General features: G+C 33.6%; 1 protein-coding gene across 14 annotated transcripts in view; it reads right to left on the bottom strand.

Moving 5' to 3' along the window:
* FAM135A (family with sequence similarity 135 member A) overlaps positions 1–25922 on the bottom strand; it is a 132602-nt gene that overhangs the window by 96297 nt on the left and 10383 nt on the right. For 11 of the 14 annotated variants that reach the window (XM_025444975.3, XM_025444978.3, XM_035697421.2 and 8 more), the window contains 3 exons: positions 22810–22899; positions 21256–21371; positions 14702–14781 (listed from right to left, as the gene is read on the bottom strand). In XM_025444975.3, coding sequence (XP_025300760.1) covers positions 14702–14781; positions 21256–21332 — 157 coding nt within the window. In that variant the 5' untranslated portion in view covers positions 21333–21371; positions 22810–22899. The remainder of the gene's footprint in view (positions 1–14701; positions 14782–21255; positions 21372–22809; positions 22900–25922) is intronic. The other 3 variants (XM_049092221.1, XM_049092223.1, XM_049092222.1) reach the window with 1 other exon arrangement.

Genomic DNA, 25922 nt, shown 5'->3' with positions numbered 1-25922 from the left:
TATGCCACTTTTCTCAACAAGATATAGAAAACAGGCTCCAACAAAACAAGAGTAAACCAAGAAAGAAAAACAGGTGTTAGTAGACATCTACTGTGGAAGAGGCAAAGGGAATCCCTAGGAAGATGGTAAAGGAAGATTCCAGATAATCTTCTGCCTTATAGAACATGACTAATAAATATTGGATTAGTTTGCCACAGCAAATAGATATGTTGAGGTCCATCATCTGAAAGATCCTAACTGCCATGGTACCATTTTATCGTAAGAAGAGATTAAACAGTTGGCTTGATTTGCCTATGGGTGCAATTGGTGAAGTTTCTGCCCTATTGATTAGATTAAAAGAGGGCAGTCTTTTTACTGAACAGTTTTCTGTTTGACCTGCTCCTGAGAGTTGAAGGTAGAAAAGTTAAATGTTAAGTTTAGATGCAAAGAAGCCTACTCCATGTGTTGGATATCTAATACTTCATCACATTACAACCTTACCAGAAGTCCTAAATGCAGTGAACTCTAAGTTTCACACAATTCACTCCTTGTCTTGCCCACAAACTTCCCCAAAGAGAAATCTTAAACTTTAACTATACAGAAACATACTGTAACCCAAAAACTCTATGCAGCTTTTCTTCTGGGATCCTTCTTTTCATAGTAGTGATACTGCAGCTCCCTTATACAACTAGGTTTGTGCTTACTACTCAGTTTTTCCAAACTCAACCAGATATATACTTAGGTAAGATTCATAGATGATAAAACTATACAGAAAGCAAAAGAATGATTAACACAAAAATCAGGAGGGATATACAGGAGGCTTTCACAGTACTAATAACGTTCTGTTTCTTAAAGGAAGGTTTGAGTATTTGGGTATTCATTTTATCATTTAATAAAATAATATCTTATATGATCTTCAAAAAATGGGTGACAGAGTTCACAAAAATTTTTTTAAATATTTATTGTACACTCTGTGCCATGCACTGTCCTAAGCTAGGTAGACCTAACCAAAGAAAACAAAAAAACCTGCTTTCCCTGCCCTCATCTAATTCTGTAAATTACATCTATCCTGAGCATGACAGAGGATAGAGTGCTTAGTCTGTGAATTCAGAAAAGGCTTTGTTAAAAATAAGGCATTTGAGTTGAAATCATAAAAAAAAGTCAGATTAAGATGGAAAGGAAGACAATCTGAAAAGGAAGAAAAAGAAACTTCTTGAAGGCAGGGTCCATGTCTCACATATGTCTTACTTCATATGGTATTATGTATAGGGTAAGCCCATGTACACCACTGGTGGCAATGTAAAATGGTGTTGCCACTATGGAAAACGGTATGGAGGTTCCTCAAAAAAGTAAACATAAAACTATCATATGATCTAGCAATTACACTCCTGGGTATTTACCTAAAAGAACTGAAAACAGGACCTCGAAGACATATTTGCACTTCCATGTTCAATGCCACATTATTCACAATGGCCAAGTGGTGGAAATAACCTAAATGTCATCAGTAGATGAAAGGGTAAAGACAATGAGAATCGAATATTTTCAACCTTAAAAAAAAGGAAGAAAATCCTATACTACAACATATGGATGAACTGTGAGAACTCCTGTTAAGAGAAATAGGCCAAACGCTACATGATTCTACTTAATGAGCTATCTAATATAGTCACACTTCTCAAATAAAGTAGAATGGTTTTACTAGGGTCTGGGAGGAGGGAGAAAATGAGGAACTGCTATTCAACCATACAAAATTTCAGTCACGCAAGGTTAAAAAGTTCTAGAGATCTGCTGACAAAAATATGCATATAGTTAGCAATACTGTAACTATATACATAAAAATTTGTTGAGGGTAGATTTCATGTTATTTGCTTTTTACCAAACACACATAAAAAATAGTAAGTGCTTTACTCTCAAGTGTTACATATTAACACCCCATGCTAATTTCTTTAGAGAAAAGTCCTGAGGTTTTTGTCCTAAGGTAAATACTAATCTTCCTGACATTCTACCATTGGCCTTGAGGTGCCCAACTATTACAGTTGATCTGATTACAGACTTTTAATTAATCTCTGTTTTCCAGCCCACTCTTACTTCCCTTCATCTGCTATAATTCCTGAAATCCTTGGGGGAAGGTATCCCAAAAGGCAGTTCAGCTCTCACTTCTGTTTTCTGTCCTGCAGAAATTTATTGAAATATTTTGCTATTTCTTCTTGGATTTTATACTATTATCAAAGGGTCTTAGAAAGACCCAGACATATGTGTACAGTCTGTTTATTGTCTTGAATCTGAAACCCTCTCTGCTTTTTCATATTTACTAGAATGATAACCTCCCTCCATGAGGTTGGGAACTACATATATCTTTTAAATTGTTTTAATTTAGGAGTGAACACTATGTCTTACACATAATGGGCTCTCAGCAAGTGTTTATGAAATACTTGAACTTTCACCTAACTTCTTAATTTAGTACCCTACTTGTTGAAAGAAATCTATTTTCAGCTTGCCTATCAGTTATCTGCTAACCCAAACATCAGATTTACACTTTTAAAGACCTGTGATAGAGACCTACACTTACATTAATCATGATAATTTAATTTTATATTTTATTCCTATCACCATCTTTCGCATTTCCATTTCCATTGGTTAAACAGTGGGCATTGATATGTTATTTATTTTGTGAACAAGTGAGCATTCATTCAACCATAACTTATTAAGCTTCTAAAATATTGAGAACTAAGAGATATGAACATAAAGGAGAACCCTACCCTTGTTCTGAGTTCCCAATCTAGTTTGAATAGAAAAATTCAAGCAAAAAATTGCACTACAATGTGATAATCTCTTAACTCCTTATTTTGGAGACCAAAGCAAATGCCAGTGTAATTATCACTATCTGTTAAGCCAGGTAAAAAGACAAATAATGGCAGTGACAGAAAGAAATTATTGCATGTAGGGAAAGCAAAATGGAGGCTTACAATGCCAAATGGACTCAAATTTTATAAGTTATGCAAAGCTTTTTGAAGGCTCTAATTCTATGGTGAGTTTTCCCTTCATGATTATTGAGATTATTCAGTTACTGTTAACAGCAATGGATTAGTGACATGAAATGAATTGTCTCTAGCTGTGTATTTCTTTAAATTTTCCTCATTTTACAAAAGCATTCTTCTTTAATGATTCTTGATGTTTGATTGTATTATAGCAAAATAAATAAAAAATTATAACATGCTAAGAAGTAAAAGATGTTTATAGAAAATGCTATGAAACACAGCAAAGGAAACGTTTGGGAGTTATCTATGGCTTCACAAAGGAGATGAGGTGGGGAAAATATGCACAAAATTTGAGGTAAGTTAGAATCCATCAAATTTGAGAAAATGGAAGTGGTTCCATAAGGAGAATCCACAAGAAGATGGTGGGAAATAACGTTAGACATGTAGGATAGGGTCAAATCATGAAAAATCTAAACAATTCAGCAAAACTTAAAATATTTCAATGGGTTTCAAAAGAAGACCTTGAAAAGATGGTGGTTGGGAGAAACTTAAGGAGACAACTAGTAGGGGAGAAACAGATGACTCTTCGACCATCACGTCTATATTTGAAGCTTCATTTCAAGTGGTCAATTAACCACTACATCAAGGCAAAGTAACAAGGGGACAACCCCTCTTTACTTTGATAGCTATCTTTTATTTCCAGCCTTCCTTTTCTCTTGATATTAACTTGTTCTTAACTGCTATCACCTTTATAAAAAACACTGGGTAGTGGTAGGCAAGGAATACATATACACACAAAGAATTTTATCAGAATGGATGGTCTTAGAAAAACTCTGGCCAAATACAAATAACTGGAAATTACTTTTTTTTAATTCCTTTTTTTTTTTTTTAACCAGGGTTGATTTCTTATTAATCCAAATGCTTATCTAGCTGTGAAACTTCTATCAAAGTGGAGAATACATATGTGTATATATACATTTTTAGCAATAAGACTTTCCCCATACATTATTGAGGTTTTATGCAATTTTCCCTTCTTTCTTCTTATAAATAGCAGTCTTGTAGATGAACTACATAGAAAGTTTTCAAAAAAGGATATCAAAATGGCCAATAGGCATATGAAAAGATGCTCATTTCATCAGGGAAATGCTAATCAACAATACAACAAGATATCACCTTACATGTATTGGAATGCTTATTATCTAGAAAACAAGAGACAAGAGGTGCTAATGAGGATGTGGGTGGGGGGAATACTATATGCTACTGGTGGGAATGTACATTGGTCTGACCACTATGGAAAACAATATGGAGGCTCCTTAAAAAGTTAAAAATAAATCTGCCATACAATCCAGCAATTCCACTTCTGGGTATATACCTAAAAGAAATGAAAACAAGATTTCAAAGATATAAATGCACTCCTATGTTTCCTGCAGCATTATTCACAATAGCCAATATATATAAACAATGAATGAATGGATAAAAAAGATGTGAGCACATCTTTTTTATCCATTCATTCATTGTTTATTATTATATATATGTATAGAGATATACATATATATACACACAGTGGAATAATATTTAGGTATTAGAAAGTAGACTATCTTGCCATTTACAACAATATGAATGGACCTTGAGCACATTATGTTAAGTGACATAGGTCAGAAAAATAAAAAATAATGTATATCACTTATTTGTAGAATCTAAAAACGTCAAACTTGTCAAAAACAAAGAGTAAAATGGTGGTTAGCAGGGGATGAGGAAGTGGGGAGATAAGACTGATGTTGTTTAAGAATACAAACCTGCAAATAGTAGTAAATAAGCCATAGAAATCTACTGCACAGTATAATGAATAGAGGCAACAATATTGTTCTACAATTATGTAATGTCAATAAATATTGCTACAACATCACATTATAATAAATGTTTCAAAGTAACACATAGTATACCTCAAATTTATACATATTAAATTTATTCACTAAAAAAAAAGAAAAACAAAAATGCAGCAGTTTTATTTTACTACTACTACTAACTATCATCCATAGAGGACTTACTATGTGCAGGGGCACTGTGTTTATACTGTTACTAATCCCTTAGGCAATCTTATAGGGCAGGGACTAATATATCTATTTTAGAGACACCAAAGCTCTGATAATTTAAATAATTTACCCAGAAGCAAATGCCATTACTCTTTGCCCCAAAGTCTGTGCTTGGTCTTCTACGTCACATTGATAAAGAAGTTTTTTGTTTGTTTTGTTTTTAAAGATTTTATTTATTTATTTTTATTAGTGAGAGACACAGAGAGAGAGTGGCAGAGACATAGGGCAGAGGGAGAAGCAGGCTCCATCCAGGGAGCCTGATGTGGGACTCGATTCCGGGTCTCCAGGATCAGGCCCTGGGCTGAAGGCGGTGCTAAACCGCTGAGCCACCCGGGCTGCCCTGATAAAGGAGTTTAAACATAGGTACGCAGTTCATTCTTAGACTTATCACAGAACCCTTACACTAGTAAGAAGTAGCTGTCTTATTGGGGAAGAAGACCCAAAGGAGGTATATAAAGGTTAAACCATATCACTCAGCTATCCTATGTATAAGGCTAACTCTTGAGAACTGAGAAGGAAAAGGCAATAAATGGTTGCCAGGCAACTCCATGACTGTCTTTCTTTAGATCAAGTTGGTTCTGAGACTCTAGAGTCGATCTTATTTCAGTATTTTTACCATCTGGGGCAATTTAGGATAGAAATAGAGGGCATGAAAAAGGAAATCAATATTTACTGAGTATTGTACCAGGTCTCTTTATCTAATTTGCTCACTTAATATTCACAAATACACTGTAAGAAAGGGGTTATTTCCATTCACTGATTAGGTTAGGCCAGGAGAGAGTGAAAAATTTGCTTAAGACTAAATAGCTAGTAAGTGGCAGAACAAGACTTGCTAGTGCATAGCTGAACAAATACGAACACTGCAATTCAAACACTATCTACAGATTAAGTTAGTTTTATAAGCATAGAAATACAAGCATAAATACTTAGATTTCCTTGATAAGTTATAAATGTAGGGGTCTTTTGTGAGGTTTCTTCTTCCTTTGGACTTCCCTTCTTGCCCTTGGTCATTCTAGTTCATTCTTCTTATCCCAGAAATAGCTTTATTAAAATTTTTTTTAATTTACTTGTTAACAGGAGACGTTTTCCTATGTACGTACTATGCTTCACAATTATATAAATCACAGGAAAACATCAAAATAACTTTTTCATCACTTTCAGCTCTTTACATTAAATGGTTCACAAACAGTATAGTAAATGAGACAAAATGTGACTGTTTCTCATTCTTTCTTATATTTCTAGAAGTTAAATAATATTTTACATGTATGCAGCCCTCTACAGTTTGCTGAGAACTTTCACCTATTTAACAAACAACAACCTTATAAAGCAGGTAATACACTTCCCAGATGAGAAACTGAAGCTCACAGAGGTGAAGTGAGTTTTCCAAGGTAACAGAAAAAAGGAAGCTGGTATCCTGATTCCAAGTCACTACTTTGTTAACTACAACAGAGCTGCATATTTGAATATAAAAGCTTCTGAAATACCTAAGATATACCTTTAGCTATCTCTATACCACGAGTGACTCAATCAATACCAAAATGATAAATAGATTTGTCCTGTCTTGCCAGAAACTTAATTAAGATCTTCCTTCTTTATGCTGGATAGTCATTTTACCTTTTTAAACACGTTCTCTCTCGTGTTACTATAAAAATGAAAATGCCGTTTACTTGTTTTCTAATTTGGAATCAATCCAGAGACAGAACACATTAAGATTTAACTACAGTTACAAAACAGAATATGAATGTTAGCAACGTTGATAATATAAAACAAAGGACATACTTAATAGGTTGAAAGGGAGAGGAACAGAGCAAATTTGAAAAAAGAGGCAAGACTGCTTATATCCTTATATTACACAATAGTGTTTGTCATGTTTGTTGAAATAGGAAGTGGAGTTTTAAACAATTCATTATTTAATAGTAATTTCAAAGTCAAAGAAAGATATGGGAATAATGATATCTCTTAAAAAGTAGGGGGGAAGGAGGGAAGAAAATAGTTTAAAATTCAGTTGTCATTCATCATACCAGGAAGCTAAAATGTCTATACAGAGGAAGCCATTAAAATTAGAGGAATAGTTAAAGGTGGATGCATCGGGCACAGCCTGGGTGGCTCAGCGCTCAGGCAGTTTAGCACCGCCTTCAGCCCAGGGCGTGATCCTGGAGTCCTGGGATTGAGTCCATGAGTCCCACGTCGGGCTTCCTGCATGGAGCCTGCTTCTCCTTCTGCCTGTGTCTCTGCCTCTCTCTCTCTCTCTCTCTCTCTCTCTCTGTGCCTCTCATGAATAAATAAAATCTTTTAAAAAAAGTGGCTGCATCTAGAGAATTAACTGTTTTCATTACAAATCTTTCTGGACTAAGAGAGTTTTTAACTATTTGTATTATTTGCATAAAATTATTTTTTTTTCCAGAAAAAAGGGATGGGTGGAAAATAAAAAGCAAATGAAACAATATATGTTTCTTTTAAAAAATACTAGCATTATTATAAATGGGGAATTGTTATTTGAATTTTTTATCAAAATTGTACATAGTGCTCTAACATTTCAAACTGAGGCCAGTTTCCTAGAACAGGCAATGACTTTGTTGTAGAAGTCTGTGAAAATTTTCTTATTAATCAATTTTCAACAGCTCTATAAATACTCATTGTCTCTTATGACTGATGCTATTGTAGATGACAGCTATTTCCTGACTCAAACCTCTCACTGTCAGCACAATTTCATGCTGGAAATAATTTAAATGTGTTGCAATAAGCTGTATAATACCATCTAATTCCTACTGCATCTAACCTGCCTTTCTGCAACTCACAGACAAAATTATTTCTTTCTTCTTCTAAAAGTTTTCCAGAAATATACACAAAGTGTAGGAATTGCAGTAAAATACAGTGCTGGAAAGAAAAGGTCTTGAAGTGACAGTACAAATCAAACAGAAAAATAGGGCATGTAATAAAAAGTATAGAGAAAATCCAAGCCCTTAGAAGAAAAAGCAAATTTTTAAGGAACAGAGGTAAAAAGAGAATTAACACACAGGATAAAGAAAAATTACTTCTACATGGATATATTTATGTTATCAAGGATGAGTCTAGAAATTAATGATATGTATTAAAATAAAGTCAGCCAAATTCATAGGAGTAATTTCTGGAAGCAGAATATTTTGGGAAAGATAACTTTTCCTAACAAATTTATTAATATTAAAAAGACACACACTCTTGGAACTCTTAAATACTATCTTAAAATAAAACAAAACTTGAAGGAAGATGGACATAAAAAGAAAACCAAATCAGTATCTCCAAAACTGGAAAAAATTTGTTGCCTTCTTTGCATGTATGAGCTTGCTCTCTTTCTCCCTCTCTCTCTCTTTCTTTTCCAGACTGCTGATGAGGAAAAGCTCATCTGGGCATGAGAAACTATTTTGGATCCACCATACCTGTGAGCCTTAATATGTCACCAATTCCATCAACCAATGTTCTTTATAGTTTCCACATGAACTTAAACACTCAACATGACAGGCTATTTTGGGGCACACTGGCAGGTAATAGAACTAAATTACCAGATTTACATTATCATCGAGGTGTTCAGAGGATGAAACAAGAACCTGTGGAAAACTACACACATATAAAAGATAATCATGCTGAGAATGCTACTGGGATGAGGAAAGTAGCACATCTCATAATTTGTGAAGGGTCATTTGTAAAAATCTATAGATATCATTGTGTACCATAAATAAGAAAAATAAGATATTCTGAATCAAAGAAAAACAAAATAAATACAGCATTAGGATAAAAAAAGATCTTGAGAAATTATATTAGGTATTACATTTTAGACATGACAAATTTTGAAAGAAATTATTTTTCTTCTGCTGTTCAAAATCCAGTTCTCATGTTTTCCATTTTGGTTGTTAAAATTTAATGAAAAAGTATGCAGCCTCTTAAACACTTTCTTGTATAATACTGTAAAAATATACATATAATTGTTTTTGCATATAAACCAAAATCATGTATTATGGAATTCTATTGCTTTGCAAACCCAGGCTTCTCTTTTAAAGACTGGTGTCTGCTATAAACTATTTTTAAAAGATACTTCCTTTCCACACACTCGTAAATGATCAGATAATGGACATTTCAGAGTCAATAATACAAAATTAGTAGTATTAGAAGCTGAAATAGCAACAATGACTAAATCTGGGGTTACAACTAATTAAAACCAAACAAAAATCTCTGTCCAGGAAAAAGCACTTAAAAAGAAAGTACTCTATTTGGGTCTTTCTTTTCTTTCTCTTTCTTTCTTTTTCTTTCTTCCTTTTTCTCTTTTTTTTCTTTTCTTTTCTTTCTTTCTTTCTTTCTTTCTTTCTTTCTTTCTTTCTTTCTTTCTTTCTTTCTTTTTTCCTTCCTTCCTTCCTTCCTTCCTTCCTTCCTTCCTTCCTTCCTTCCTTTCTTTTTAAAGATTTTATTCATCCATTCATGAAAGACACACAGAGAGAGAGAGAGAGAGAGAGAGAGAGAGAGGCAGAGACAGGCTGAGGGAGAAGCAGGCTCCATGCAGGGAGCCTGATGTGGGACTCGATGCCAAGTCTCCAGGATCATGCCCCAGGCCGAAGGCAGGCTCTAAACTGCTGAGCTGCCGGGGATATCCTCTATTTGGGTATTTCTGAAATACCATTTGTCATAATGTTAAGAAAAATTACTCTGAAAATGACATTAATTACATGTAATATTTCTGCTATACAAATACCCTAGAAAGACCTCTCACCCCTGAATGTGCCAGAAGAATAATAAACTAATCCCAAAGTTAGCAGAAGGAAGGGAACAACAAAGATCAGAGTGGAATTAAATGAAATAGAGACTAAAAAAGACAATAGAAAACATCAATGAAACCAACAGTTGGTTTTTTGAAAAGATAAACAAAATCAACAAACCTCTAAGCTATGAAAAAAACATAATTCAAATAATTATAAATGAAAGCCACTAACAACTAATACCACGAAAATACAAGAATAAGGGACAACAATGAACAATCAATGAAAACAAATTAGATAAACTAGAAGAAACAGATAAACTTTTAGAAACATACATCTTACCAAGACTGAATCATGAAGAAACAAAATCTGAACAGACCAATATGAGACTGAATCAATAATAAAAAATCTCCCAACATATAGAAGCCAGGATCAGATGATTTAACTGGTGAATCCTACCAAACACTTAGAGATGAATGAATACTAATCCTTCTCAAATTTTTCCAAAAAAATTGATCAGGAAGGAACACTTTCAAGCTCATTTTAAAAGGCCAGCATTACCCTGATATGGAAGCCAGACAAGTGCATTACAAGAAAAGAAGATAAGAAGATTACTGGCCAATATCCCTGATGAACACCAATGCAAAAACAAAATACTAACATACCAATTCCAAGAGTTTTTTAAAAGGATCATATACTATGGTCAAGAGATTTATCCCTGGGATGCAAGGATGCTTTGCAATATGCAAATAAACATGATATACCATATTAACAGAATGAAGGATAAAAGTCAAATATGATCATTTCAGTAGATGTAGGATTCAACATACTTTCATGATAAAGACTTCAATAAAGTAGGTATAGAAGAAATGTACCTCAATGTAATAAAGGCCAAATAGGACAAGCCCACAGCAAGCTAACATCATACCCAACTGTGAAAAGTTAAAATCTTTCCTCTAAAGTTAGAAACAAGGGTACCCACTCTCATCACTTCTATTCAACATAGCACTGGAAATCCAAGCAACAGCAATTGGGCAATAAAAAGAAATTATACACACATTCAAATAGGAAAGGAAGAAGTAAAATTATCTGTATGCAGATGACATGATCTAAAGATTCCACCAAAAGGTTGTCAGAACTAATCAACAAATTCAGCAAAGTTGTAGGACACAAAATCAACATACAAAAATCAGTTGTTTGTCTATATATGAACAATGAGCTACTTAAAAGAGAAATCAAGAAAGCAATCCCACCACTGTGTTGTTTATCTGAAATTAATATAGCATTATATGTCAACTATACTTCAATAAAAAATAAAAGGAAGTTGCTCTGTGCATGTTTATTTCATAAATGTAAAATCACTCAATTATTTAAAAAGAGGAGAAATTCCATTTACAATAGCACTGAAAATAATAAAATACTTAGGAATAAATTTAACCAAGGTGATAAAAACATATACACTAAAAGCTATGATACTGATGAAAGAAACAGAAGAAGGCACAAATAAAAGGAGAGATATCCTGTGTTCTTAGATTGGAAGAATAATATTGTTAAAATGTCCACACTATCCCACATGATCTACAGATTCAAAACAATCTTTATCACAATTTCAATGGCATTTTTCACAGAAATAGAAAAAAATATCCTAAATTCATATGAAACCACAAAAGACTCTAAATAGCTACAGCAATCTTAAAAAATGAACAAAGCTAGAGCCATCACACTTCCTGATTTCAAGGCTATAATATTACTATTAAAAGGCTACAGTAATTGGGGCATCTGGGTGGCTCAGTGGTTGAGCATCTGCCTTTGGCTCAGGTTGTGGTCCCGGGGTCCTGGGATCGAGTCCCCACATTGGGCTCCCGCAGGGGGCCTGGTTCTCCCTCTGCCTATGTCTCTGCCTCTCTCTGTGTGCCTCTCATGAATAAATAAATAAAATCTTAAAAAAAAAAAAAAGGCTACAGTAATCAAAACAGTATGATAATTAATAACATAAAAACAGGGATACAGACCATTGGAAGAGAATAGAGCCTAGAAATAAACCTATACATGCATGGTCAACTAATCTTTGACAAAGTACCAAGAACCTATCATGGAGAAAGGATAGTCTCTTAAAGGTGCTGAGAAAATTGGATATCCACAGGCAAAAGAATGAAACTACACCCCTATCTTACATCACTCACAGAAATTAACTCAAATTCAATGAAAGACTTAAATTTAAGACCTAAACCATAAAACTCCTATAAGAAAACATAAGAGAAAAGGTCTTGGACATTGGTTTTGGAGATTATTCTTTGGATTTGATCCCAAAAGCAAACGCAAAAATAAAGAAGTGAGATTACATCAAACTATTAAGCTTCTGCAGAGCAAAGGAAACCATCAACAAAATTAAAAGACAACCTATAAAATGTAAAAAAATATTTGAAATCTAAGGAGATGAATATCCAAAAAAAAAAAAAAAAAGAACTCATATAGTTCAATAGCAGAAAAATAATCTGATTAAAAACTGGGCAGAAGATCTGAGTAGACATTTTTTTAAAGAAGACACAGATGACTGATAGGTACGATAAAAAGGTGCTCAACATCACTCATCACCAGGGAAAATGTAAATCAAAACCACACAGATGGAGCGCCTGGGCGGCTCAGTTAGTTAAGCATCTGGCTCTTGATTTTGGCTCAGGTCATGATCTTAGGGTCCTGGAGATTGAGCCCAGAGTCCTGATCCAAGCTCAGCAGGGAGTCTGCTTGAGATCCTCTCCCTCTCTTTCCCTTCCCTCCCTCAGCTCGTTTGTGCATGTGCTCTCTAATAAATAAATAAATACATCTTTTTTTTTTTTTAAAGCAACACAAAGAGATATTAGCTCACACCTGTTAGAACTCCTATATCAAAATGTCAAAATAAACAAGTGCTGGTGAAGGCATGGAGAAAGGAGAAATCTTGTGCACTGTTGGTGGGAGTGAAAGTTGGTGCAGCTGCTATGGAAAATTGTGTGGAGGTTTCTAAAAAAATTAAAATTACAACTATCATAATGATCCAGCAATCCCACTCATGGGTATATGTTTGAAAGAAATGAAATGAATATCTTGAAAAGAAATCTGCACTACCATATTTACTGCAGCATTAGTCACAATATCCAAGGTAAGGAAATAGCCTAAGTATCTATCAACAGATGAGTGGATTAAGAAAATGTGGTATAACACACACACATACAAAGGAGCCACAGCCAGAGGGAGAGGTATCTCATTTAGCTATAAAGATAGAAATCTTGCCATTTGCAACAGTATGGATGAACCCGGAGGGCATTTGCTAAGTGAGATAACTGTCAGACAGAGAAAGACAAATACTGCATGGAATCACTTACATGTGGAAACCAAACCAACCAAACCAAACCAAACCAAACCAAACCAAACCAAACCAAACCAAACAGTTGATTTCATAGAAACAGACAGCAGAACTATGCTTGCCAGGGGGTAGGAGGTGAGAGAAATAGGAAGATATGGGTTGATTAACTTTGTTATGAGTAAGCTCTATCTAATGTGCACAGCATGGTGACTACATTTAATAATAAAGTACTGTATACTTAAATTTAAGAGTGGATCTTAAGCATTTTCACCACACATACACATAAGAGTGCACTATGTGAGGTGATGGATGTGCTAATTATATTGCTTGTGGTAATTATTTCATAATGTATATATAACAAATCACATTGTACACTTTAAATATATGAAATTCTATTTGTCAATTATTTCTCAATAAAGCTTAAAAAATAAATGGGAGTCAGAGAAAAAGATCATTCTATTTTTTTCAACTGGCAACTTTAGAAAATACAATAGGCAAGACATTTAGTCTACCACATTAAGGAAGGACCAAATCTATCTTGTAATAGTAATTAATTATTTTAACCTCTGTATTTCATAGAAAGTGGACTTATAACAGTTCAAATGACAATAAATATACACTTTAATATGTATGCCAGGCCAAGAAAAAATATTGTTTTTTTTAAAAGAATGTACATATTTTTTGGTCATAAGCAATAAGTCTCCCTGAGCATTTTGAGAGTCTTCAGGAAGACAGAATAAACTCTCCATTGTGTACCATTCATTAAATCTATTATTACCTCGCATTTTAGTACCCACAGGATACTAAAAAGATAATCCCAAACACTTCAAATTTCCAGAATATTTTCTTAAATTGTAAAATAGGCTGAATTATGCTCAGCATGGCTTTAGTGTGAGGTGTATTTTATTATTTATGATGTTTTCAAGACTCATTATTCATATTTGACATATATGATAACTTTCTAGAATATTTCATTAACCATTGCATTTCCTAACTTCATAGAATGAAACAGAGTATACTATATCAGGAATGCTGAAAATATGTCCATTGATCATATCAGGACCACTGGTTTTGGCTCAAACATTTTAATACAGAATATAAGTAAATAACCAAGCTGCTATAATGTATCTATCTTAAACCATATACATTACTTTCTGCATTTTGTTTTTTAACTAGAGTAGTTAACCCAGACCAAAAATGTGGTTAAAAAAATATTCTCAAAGGCATACTTTAAAACTTTATAATAAAACACCTTTGTACTCATTTATCAAATTATATGTCCACATTCATTGTGTATTTTTAATAATTATATCTTACATGACATAACTGACACCACCCCTACTTATATTTGTTTTTGTGGAAATTTCACATACATTCTTTCATATGCTCATCATAAGAAATAATAGAGAAAGACAAAGAACCTATAATCAAGTCTATTTTATTGAGGCCTCAAATATATTTATTATAATGATACTCTTTGGTATCCTGTATTTGTAATTAAAAAAATAAAAATAATTAAAAGTTATTATTGCCATTATAATGTTGCTTCAAACTTTTCTTAAAAGTTAAAAATATTCCTTGGCTTACCTGTTGCATGTAACAAACTAGCTTCTACTCTGTGGGGAACTCTTGGTGGAATTTTCATAGATGCACGTATCTGGTAAAAACTAAAGGAAAATAGACCCAAAAAATCATTTCAAACTATATTTTAAAATATACAATGCCCCAATTTCTATATATCTGTATGTATTAAGTTATAAATTTGGTCTGCTTGTATCAATCTCCCATAATATTTATTTATTTTATTATTTATTTTTAAAAGATTTATTTATTTTAAAGATTTTTATTTATTTTATTATTTGGCAGGGGAGGGGGGGAGAGTAGAGGGAGAACAACAAGCCAATTCCGTGCTGAGCACAGAGCCAAGGCAGGGCTCGATCCCATGACCCTGAGAGATCATGACCTGTGCCAAAATCCAGAGTCAGCCGTTTAAACAAATGAGACAACCTGGCACCCTTCCCATAATATTTATTATTGGTGAAAAGAAATATATCAGATCCACAGATCAAATATCAGCAGCATGCAAGAAAACCCAAACAGAAATGGGCATGTATAAAGATGAATGAGAGAAACAAAAGAAATGTAGAAGTGTTTTTTTTTTTTTTAAGATTTTACTTATTTGATAGAGACAGAGTGCATGAGAGAGAGCGTACAAGCAAAGGGGAGGGGCAGAAGAAGAAGTCAACTCCCTCCCCAGCGGGGAACCGGACATGGGACTGGATACCAGGACCCAGGGATCATGACCTGAGCCAAAGGCAGACACTTAACAGACTGAGCCACCCTGGTGTCCAATATTTCTTACTTTAAATGAGAGAATGTCATAGCAACAAAAGGAGTTAGTAAGGCACCTTAGATTTTTCACTGTTTAATTTGGTTACTCATTTTTTTCTTTTAAAAAATAATAAAGAGGGATGCCTGGGTAGCTCAGTGGTTGAGCGGCTGCCTTGGGCTCAGGGTATGATCCTGGGTCCAGAGATCGAGTTCTGCACCAGGCTCCCTGTGAGGAGGCTGCTTCTCCATCTATGTCTCTGCCTCTCTCTCTGTCTCTCATGAATAAATAAAATCTTAAAAGTAAATAAAAATAATAAAAAATAAAAATTAATAAAGGTAAATTATTCTTAAGCATAATTTTGAGAAAATATAGATTATAATGGTTTTTGAAAATTGGTTTAATACAATAAATTACAAAATAAAGACATGCATTTGGTTTAAAGAATTCAGCGTATTTTCAAGGTCAGAGCTATTTGTTTATGTACTTTATTTATTCTATAGGATTTTATAATTTTTATATCTATATATAAAAATCAACCAGTCATTAGAATAACAGTTTATGTAGAATAAAAAATTTGCAGTGAACATTATGTTTGTGTTTTATCATCATTATACTGCAAATGTGTACATGTAATGGAGGATATACACATTTATACACATATATATACACATGACACACAAATAGGATTACTAAAAGCTAAATCAAGATTACAAATTGGGATGAGTTTAGATGTACACAAGGGAACAGAATATTTTGTTTATTTTTATTAATAATTTCCTAATAGTTTAAATTATTAAACTTGTAAATAATACAAAGATTAAAATATATAAATATATTTCTACTATTATTCATAGCAAGGTATAGCATTGGAGAGAGTGTATGGTCAGGCCACAAAGCCAGAATTAAAGAAGAGTGAATGAAAAGCTAGCCAATTAAATCTAGAACCTTGAGAGTCACAATTTGGCCTTAAAGAAACAAGGCAAAACTCCATAAATAAAGATAGATAATTAGTTGAGATTAAGATGAGGTCAGATTGAAAACATGAGATGACTAAAACCAAAAATCGAAGTGGAATCACAGGAGCCCTAGAACCAGAGGAGAACAAAAGAACAAAGATTTCTAGGAACTAATCAACTCCTCATGCTGAGAATTTTAACTAAACATTAAGTAAAATAAAAGAAAACATAGGTAGTAAGCTCCTTGACATAGGTCTTAGTGATGATTTTTTGACTCTGACACCAAAAGCAAAGGCAACAAAAAGCAAAAATAAACTGGAACTACATCAGACTAAAAAGCTTCTACACAGCAAAGGAAACCATCAACAAAATGAAAAGGAAACTTACTAAATGAGAAAATATTTGAAAGTCATGTATCTGATAAGGGGCTAATATCTAAAATTATTATAAAGAACTCATACAACTCAATAGAAAAAAAACCACCCGACCTCCAAAATAAGAAAAGAAAAAACCCCAACCAAACAGTCTTATTTAAAAATGGGCAAAAGAGGGGCACCTGAGTGGCTCAGTTGGTTAAGCATCTGCCTTCAGCTCAGGTCATGATTCTGGGGTCCTAGGACCAAGTCCCACATCAGGATCCCTGATTAGCGGGGAGTCTGTTTTTCTCTCTCCCTCTGCCCTTGCTCCCTGATCATTTGCTCTCTTTCTCTGCTCTCTCTCGAATAAAGAAAAATCCTTTTTAAAAATGCACAAAAGATCTAACTAGACATTGTTCCAAAGAAGCTATATAGGTATATGAAAAAATGCTCAACATCACTATCAGGGAAATGCAAATTAAAACCACAATGAAATGTCACCTCACACCTGTTAAAATGACTACTATCAAAACGTCAAAAGATAAGTGCTGAAGATGTGGAGAAAAGGGAACTCTTGTGCACTGTTAGTGAGAATGTAAATTGGTGTAGCCACTATGGAAAACTATGGAGGTTCCCGGAAAAATTAAAAATAGAACTACTTCTACCTGAAGAACACAAAAACACTACTTCAAAAAGGTATATGCACCCCTATGTTCATTTTAGCATTATTTACAATAGCTAAGATATGGAAACCATCTAAGTGTCCATTAATCAATGAATGAATAAGATGTGATATATATACAATGGACACTACTCAATCATAAAAAAAAAAAAAAGAGTAATATCTTGCCATTTGTGACATAGATGGACCTTGAAGGTACTATGCTGACTGGAATAAGTCAGAGAAAGACAAAATACTGCATGATTTTACTTACATGTGGAATCTAAAAAACAAAACAAACAAAACAAAACCTAGACTCAGAGAATCAGAGAACAGATTGATGGCTGCTGGAGGGGAGCAAAATGGGTATAGGGTATCAAGAAGTACAAACTTCCAGTTAAAAAATAAATAAGTCATAGGGATGTAACATACAACATGGGGAATAAAGTCAATAATCTGGTATTAACTTTGTATGGTGACACATAGTAAATATAAATAGACTTATTGTGGTGATCATTTTGTAATGTAGACCTATGTCAAATCACTATGTTGTACACCTGAAACTAGTACAATATTGTATGTCAATTATACCTCAATTAAAGACAAGTCAAGCAATGTATCTAAAATCAATGATCCTCTAACCATTAGATTTTTGAAAGATCAGAAACATAATAATATTCTTCAAAGGTCTTCAATGGATGGGGAAACCAGATTGTAGAATATGAGGAAACTAATGAAAATAGCAATTACACATGCTATGTTTATGATGATTGACAAAAAAAAAAAAAAGGAATAATAATTCACTTAATCTTTATCTCCAGTTCCAAACCTTCAATTAATTATGAACTATCTCCACTTGGATATCTCACCTCAAACTCAATATATCAAAATGAACAAATCTTCAACCTCCTTATTGATTTCAACATTACTAATACTGTACAAGTCAATAGGATTTAAAACTTCAGCATTATCTTTTAAATTTCTTATTAAAAATACCCAATTTGCAAAAAGTAGAGCAATGAACCCATATGCCCACTACTCATTTTCAACAATTAGAAACTTTTGCTGTATTTGATTCATCTGTACTTTTTCTTTGCTGAGCAACTTCAAAGTAGTATCTTACATATCACATATATTCTATACACGTATTTTTAATGCTTTTTCAGTCTCATCCTCCATATGGAATCAGTCATTAAATCTTACTATACTTACCCTGAAATGCCTCATAAAAATTAATAACAAAAAAAAATGTTAGAATAGAATGATTTTTAAAATGTCTCTGATTTTTTCATCCGTCCTGGTGTCCACACATTTTGCAGTTTGACTTCCAATAGGAAGTAGAGTTTAGTTCCCTACCCTTAAATCTGCACTGGCCTTACAACTTGTTTTGGGCAATGCAATGTGGCATAGATGACAATGTGCTAGTTTCAAGCCTAGGTCTTAAAAGGTCTTCTTGAATAGTTTCTTTCTCTTTGGATGCTACCTCCTCCGTGAGAAAAAGCTAGGATGAGATATCATAAAACAAAATGGAGTCCACCCAGATAAGGCCATTTTCTGTATCAGCCAGCACCCAGCCAACCTGCCAGTTGGGTGTGAATTCATAGGTGAGTCCAACAAAATCAGCCAATCCAGCCCAGAAGAACAGACCATTCAGCTGATCCACAGACTTGTGAGCAAAAATGAATGTTTATTGTTGTGATACCACTGAAGCTTTGTGTTTGTCATTAGCTATACTACTGTGGCAATACATTACTAATACAGAAATCAGTAACTTAGAAGAAGTAGTGTGCACCGTAACAAAAACTTAAAATATGTGGCACTGACTTTGGGACCAAAACAATGGTAAAGGTAGAAGCAAGAAAAATGAGTAAATTATAGAAATTTAAAAAATGATAACCCATGTTACACAGTGATGAAACTTTTTTTTTTAAGATTTTATTTATTTATTCATGAGAGACAGAGACAGAGGCAGAGACACAGGCAGAAGCAGAGGGAGAAGCAGGCTCCATACAGGGAGCCCAACGTGGGACTCGATCCCAGGTCCCCAGGATCATGCCCTGGGCTGAAGGCAGATGCCCAACTGCTGAGCCATCCAGGTGTCCCAGTGATGAAACTTTTGATAAAAACACTGTCAGCAGTAACTTAGTAGTTGTTAGACAATGTATCTAAGAAACTTTGGGACTTAAGCAAGCTAATTTCCAGGGAGAATGCTAAAAATGTCAACTGGTTACTCCTTGCTAAGTATAATAAGGTTTTCCAAGAAAGAGATAAGCTAAAGAAAGAACTGGTCATTTTACAAACAGAATGTAGAGGGAATATAGCTGCACCAGGAGTTGCTAGATTAGAAAAAAAAAACTTTTTCAGCTTCAGTCTCCTTAAAAATTTTCAAAATAAAATGTGCCATGGACAAAGATCATATTAAAGGAGTAGGTATAAATCCCTTTCTTTAGAGCTCTAAAGAAATTAAAGCAATGTTTAAGTAGACATTCTCAGTTTGACAAAAGGTTTTCAGGAAGTTGAGGGGCATGATCCCACAGAATTCTGATCCCCAAATAGTAGTGGCTACATCTAGAGAATAGTCATGCCTCAAAAGACAATTGTGGGTCTGGGCTTCAGAGCTTGGAATGAACTCTATCAGACATACCGAAACCTCATAAAATTTTTAAAAGTAAGTTTTACTGCCTTAAGAACTGTCAGGCTAGACTCCTGGGCTGGCCTTATAACTTGCTTAACCAACAGAATGGAGTGGAAAAAAAAATAAAAGTGCTAATTCAAGGGGCCCTGCATCCTCTGCTCTCTTTCTTTGACTCCTGTCTCTGTCATGAAAACAAGCCCAGCCTGTCCTACTGAGGAGTGAGAAACTATGAGGTGAAGCAGAGCACAGCTGTTATTATTTTTTTCAACAAGATGGCAAAACCAAGACAAACCAAAAATAAAACAAAACAAGAAAAACCTCAATAGAAAATCTCTCTCACCCTACTTCTGATAAAGCTTCATTAGTACCACTCTTAGTACAGAACTTCAGAGTTACAGGCATCTCTAAATTGTCCCCTATGCTTCTGTTTCTTCTGCACAACCATCAATCTAATATATCACAATCTTCCTGTTAGTAAGTGCTTACTGTAATAATAGTGATAATTTCATTATTGCTTGGAAACCACTGATGGCTCTCCAAATCCCTGCTGTTTCTTCAGACATAAGGAGCCTTTCATAAACATAACCTCTCCTTTCTTTACTATCTTTCCTTCTGCAATTCTCCTAAAGAATATCCAATTTCCTAAAAATTCTTTAAAATAGCATGTTCATTCCTATTTCCAAGACCTGATTCATGTTGCTCTCTCCTCCCAAAACAGTTTTTCATTTTATCCTTTGCCTATACAAGTCTTAACCATATTTTGTCCCTATTTCTCCAAAATGCCTTTCCTAACATAGTAACCCAGAAAAATGTCTTTGTTTTGATTCCTAGAGTACTTTCTATATATACTTCTTGAAGATTTGTCATTTTGCATTCCCACTTAGCTGTTTTGTACATGTATTTTCCCCATACACTACTTTTTACAAGCAAAAATGAGATCTTAACATTTTCACAGAAGTCCTTTCAACACTCAGTACAAATTCATAAATGCACATTACATATATCCAGCATTATCACTAAATCCATGTGAATAATTCTCAAGCATCTACTTAAAACTAAATTTCTCTAAGAAAAGAATTACTTGAATATAGCTCACTGTTTTCCTGATATATGCTCGATTATAAGTATATATTAAATTTAAATGAAAATCTGTACATCTTTTCTTATGCAAAATATATAATCTTCATATTAAAATACATACCCTCTCTGAAATAAATCCACATTGTAGAACTTGTTTAGCTCCACAGAGAATTCTACCATTGCTTGAACTTCAGTCATTTTCAATTTATACTGAGAAGACAAATCTGGTAACAGCACCTTGTTAAAAGTAGGGGGAAAATCATGAGAAGCACAATGACAAAAATGCCAATTTACAAAAATACTAATATTTAAACATGTTTCAGAGTATGATAGGCAGAAAATAAAAATGAAACAAATTAGTCCATATATCTAACACAGTCTATCCCAACTAAACAGCATCAGAATCAACTAAATATACTTACAAATGATATACTTACTAAATAACAATAATCTTGTAATTTAAGATACGTTCCAATAGAATGCATTTTCTAAAAGAATTGGAAAGCATTCCAATAGTATGCTTTCCTTTGTGACATCTATATGATAAATAATAGAGCAAATTGCTAAAAGAAACCCTTGACTTTATCACAGATAAAACACTAAAGAAAAAAATTAAGTCACCTCATTATTCTCTTCTAGCTCTATATTGCACATCCAGTCTACTCCAAAGTCAAAAAGAGAATTAGCATCCTTTAATCCTCATTTAAATCCATGAAGGTTCATCCTCTTGGGCAAAGTTCTTAAATTACTATTTGTTCTTAAATTTAAAAAAAAAAATTTTTTTCCCCTCATTACAAAAGCCTAAAGTATTCATTGAAAGGAGTTTAAAAAAAATACAGACAAGCAAAAGTAAAAACATTCATGATTCTGTCCATTGACAGATACTTTGGTATATATTCTTCACCTGTGTGTGCTTTTATAAAATTTCTATAAAATTGGGATCAAACTATATGCACACTTTATATTTATTTAATTTTTTGATGAGCACGTATGTCAATAAATGTAGTTTTACAACATTACTTTCAATTGTTTACTATTACAATGTGAATATTATGATTTAAAGCATCTCCTATTGTTGGGTATTTCAGTGATTTCTGTCTTTTCACTATTACAAAATAGTATTGTATTAATAATGCATGCTTTAAAAACACAATTCAGAGTAGAAAGTGTTGAAAGACAATCCTCCAGAGTCTCCTGTTTCTGCATATTTTGCAAGCAGACACTGACTGCCTCTGTTCCAGACTATTTTTCAAGGATGTAGGATCAGCAAACAGAGATAGTGTCTCATACTGGAAGAGAGGGCAAATTTGTTTATTTTCCCTTTAACAGAGATAATCTCCTGAGGCATAAGTCAGGCAGACTTATTTTCCATTATAAAAGATCTGGGTCCCCCTAAACTTAGGATTCCTCTCCTATAATACAACCTACTCATATGCAGGTGTTGCCTGGTACTGTAGCTACTGCTACTGCTATGCATGCAAACCATCCTTTTCTTAGATCTAGGAGTCTCATGTCTTCTGCCCACATCCATGGCATTGCAGCAGGCTAACTTGTTAGCTTGCAAGTGGGATAAAATCTCAGAGCCTTCACAACCTTTGAAATAATTCTTCATAGAAACTCGACAAATATTTTGATCTCATGACTTAAATGCAAAAGAGGTAAAACATATTCTTACCTCTGCTGGTTAAAGCTTCATTTTAACATTATGAAATAACCAAACTTGTACTTCCAGTTACTGATTCTTACTGAAAATATATTGTTCCCCCTATGAGAAAGAAAAAAATAACATTTCAAACAAAATAGACATAAAAAGTCCATTTTTAGGAAATCTATGCTTCATTAGTTACCCAACAATCTCAATTTATCTAAAAGACCTATATCTTGCATAAGGCTTATCAGAAATGTTTCAGGGATTTTCCATTCAGTTTCACTGATAACAATATTCACTGTTACACCCTTGTTAAGAACTCCCTAGTATATACTTCAAAGGACAATAGTAAGATTCTTAGTTCAGTGGCTCAGAAATAATCTTTACAAATAATCAAAATATTGTTTATTAATTTTTAAGATGTAAAACTTACTATTTTAAAATAACTCCTTATGTAGAGTAAATGATTTCTGAAATTACAAATATATGAAATGTGCATATGTGCATAATGTATATACACACACAAACTATTTTAAATATATTGACAAAAAAGAATGCCTAGATATGTTATGGATAGTTTTGTTCACTCTCCCAAATATTTATTGTCTGAATAAAAAAAAAATTCTTGCCCATGTAAAATTACCTTAGGTACTAAAAAATGTTAGAATAAAGACTATATTCACTCTTCTTCATGGATTCTTTTTCTTCTCTCCATCATATATATGTAGACTTTACCACCTTCAATAACTGCTATTTCACTTTTTTTAACTGATATACATTTGATATATTAGTTTCAGTATACAACATAGTGATTCACTATTTTTATACATTACAAAATGATCACTTCAATAGTTCTGGTCACCGTTTGTCACTATATAAAGTTATTACAATATTAGATCATTGTAATAACATATTGTCTCAAGTAGACTCCATGCTGAGCACAGAGTCCAACTTGGAATTCCATCCCATGGCCGTGAGATCACAACCTGAGCCAAAATCAAGAGCTGGGCGCTTAACTGCATGCACCATCCCAGTGTCCCAGTATTTAATTCTTTTTGATGCAACCATAAATGGGATTGTTTTCTTCACTTCTCTTTCTGATAGTTCATTGGTAGTGTATAAAAACACAATAGATTTCTATATATTAATTATATATATTATATATAATATTATATATTAATTTTGTATCCTGCAACTTTATAGAATTCATTTATTAGTTTTAATAGTTTTTTACTGGAGTCTTTTTTTTTATTTTTTATTTTTATTTTTATTTTTTTTTTACTGGAGTCTTATAGAGTTTCCCACATATAGTATCATGTCATCTGCAAATAGTGATAGTTTTATGTTTTCCTTTCCAATTTGGATGTCTTTCACTTCTTTTTCTTGCCTAATAGCTGTGGCTAATATTCCAGGACTATGTTGAATAAAAGTGGTGCTCTTAGGGGAAAAACTTTTAGCTTCTCACCACTGAGTAAGACGTTAGCTGTGGGTTTGTCATATGTGGCCTTTATTATGTGGAAGTACATTTCTTCTATACCTAATTTATTGAAGTTTTTATCACAAAAGTATGCTGAGAGAGTGTTCCATATTTTGGGCATCCTCCTAATTGTGGAGTCACTGCATCTGGGGTGGGATTCAGGGTGAGGCTATGCCTTTGCCTCTTATACCCATTTCCATGTGTCTCTTTTGTCTTTTGTTATAGAGACACTGTCTATCTAGTTCTCAGTTCCTTTTCAGAGGATACTATTCCATATAAAGATATAAATTTGTGGTGTCCATGGGAGGAGGGGAATCTAGTCTTCTTATGCTACCATCTTGAATCCTCCTTCTAGTAACTATTTTAAACCTTAATAATCACATCTAAAGACTGTACAGTAACTATTTCTAAGGAGATCAAAACAATGTTACCTTTACCTAAGACATTCTCATTTCATGAATATAACCACTTTATGATAGTTACTCCTATACATATATTCTTAGTGTTCAGGATTTAGATCATGTTCCAGTACAGATTCTTAGTCAAGTCTGGTTAGTTCTATATCTCTTAACTTACTCAGATATAAAATAGGTATGTATTCATTCAAACATTTATTGAACACTTACAATATGCTGGGAAATGCAACTGGCACAAAGTATAGCTAAACCTTGGATTCCATCTGTTTCCTTTCTCGCAGATGGAATTTCTTCATGATAGTGACCTAGTTCTGACCACATAAATTAGGACAAAACCCCAAAGAATGGTAAAATAAAAAGGAAAGATTATGGATTCCTGAATGGTTTCACAGAGCACAGATGTCCTACCTATCTAGACTTCTTGGACTTTTATATCTTATAACTCTTTGTTACAGCAACTATACCTAACCTATACTCTAGTATATCCCCCGCTGCAGCCTATTTTCAAAAAAGAAGCCAGATGATCCTTTATATTGTACAATATATACATTAATTAATATTACTGTATAGTTGTACTAATAGCATGTTCTATTTTTTAAATTTTTATTATTTTTAAAGATTTTTAATTTATTTATGAGAGACACAGAGAGAGGGAGGCAGAGACACAGGGAAGGAAGGAGCAGGCTCCCCACAAGGAGCCTGATGTGGGACTTGATCCCCAGACCTAGGATCACGCCCTGAGCCAAAGGCAGATGCTCATCCACTGAGCCATCAAGGTGTCCTTAATAGTATGTTTTAATATGTTATATAATATTATTTTAAAATAATTCAAATTGTATTTTTTTCTCAGTTCTAAACCCTCAGTGGCTTCCCACAATATTTAGTAAAATTGTCTTACGATGGCCTATATGATGACCTTATATCACCTAGATCTTTCATAATTTCTGTGACCTCATCTCCTACCAGTCTGCCCACTTGTTTCCTTACTCAAACATACCAAATATATTCCTATCCCAGGGTCTTTCATTTGTTCCCCGGAACACTTTTCACTCCCAAATATCCAAATGAATCACTTTTCACCTCCTTCTAGCCTTGACTCAGATGCTAACTTCTCAAATAGCCCTTTGCTGGCCACATTATCTAAAATAGCAACTCTCAAAAAAATTAAATAAACAAAATAAAATAGTTAAGTCTCCTTTCCTGGCACACCCTCTTTCCTCCCTTATTTTTTCCCTCAGCACTTATCT

This window comes from Canis lupus, chromosome 12, assembly GCF_003254725.2.
Source record: "Canis lupus dingo isolate Sandy chromosome 12, ASM325472v2, whole genome shotgun sequence".
Taxonomy (NCBI): domain Eukaryota; kingdom Metazoa; phylum Chordata; class Mammalia; order Carnivora; family Canidae; genus Canis; species Canis lupus.
Note: the sequence above shows the minus strand (reverse complement) of the source record. Positions and strands in the feature narration are given on the sequence as shown.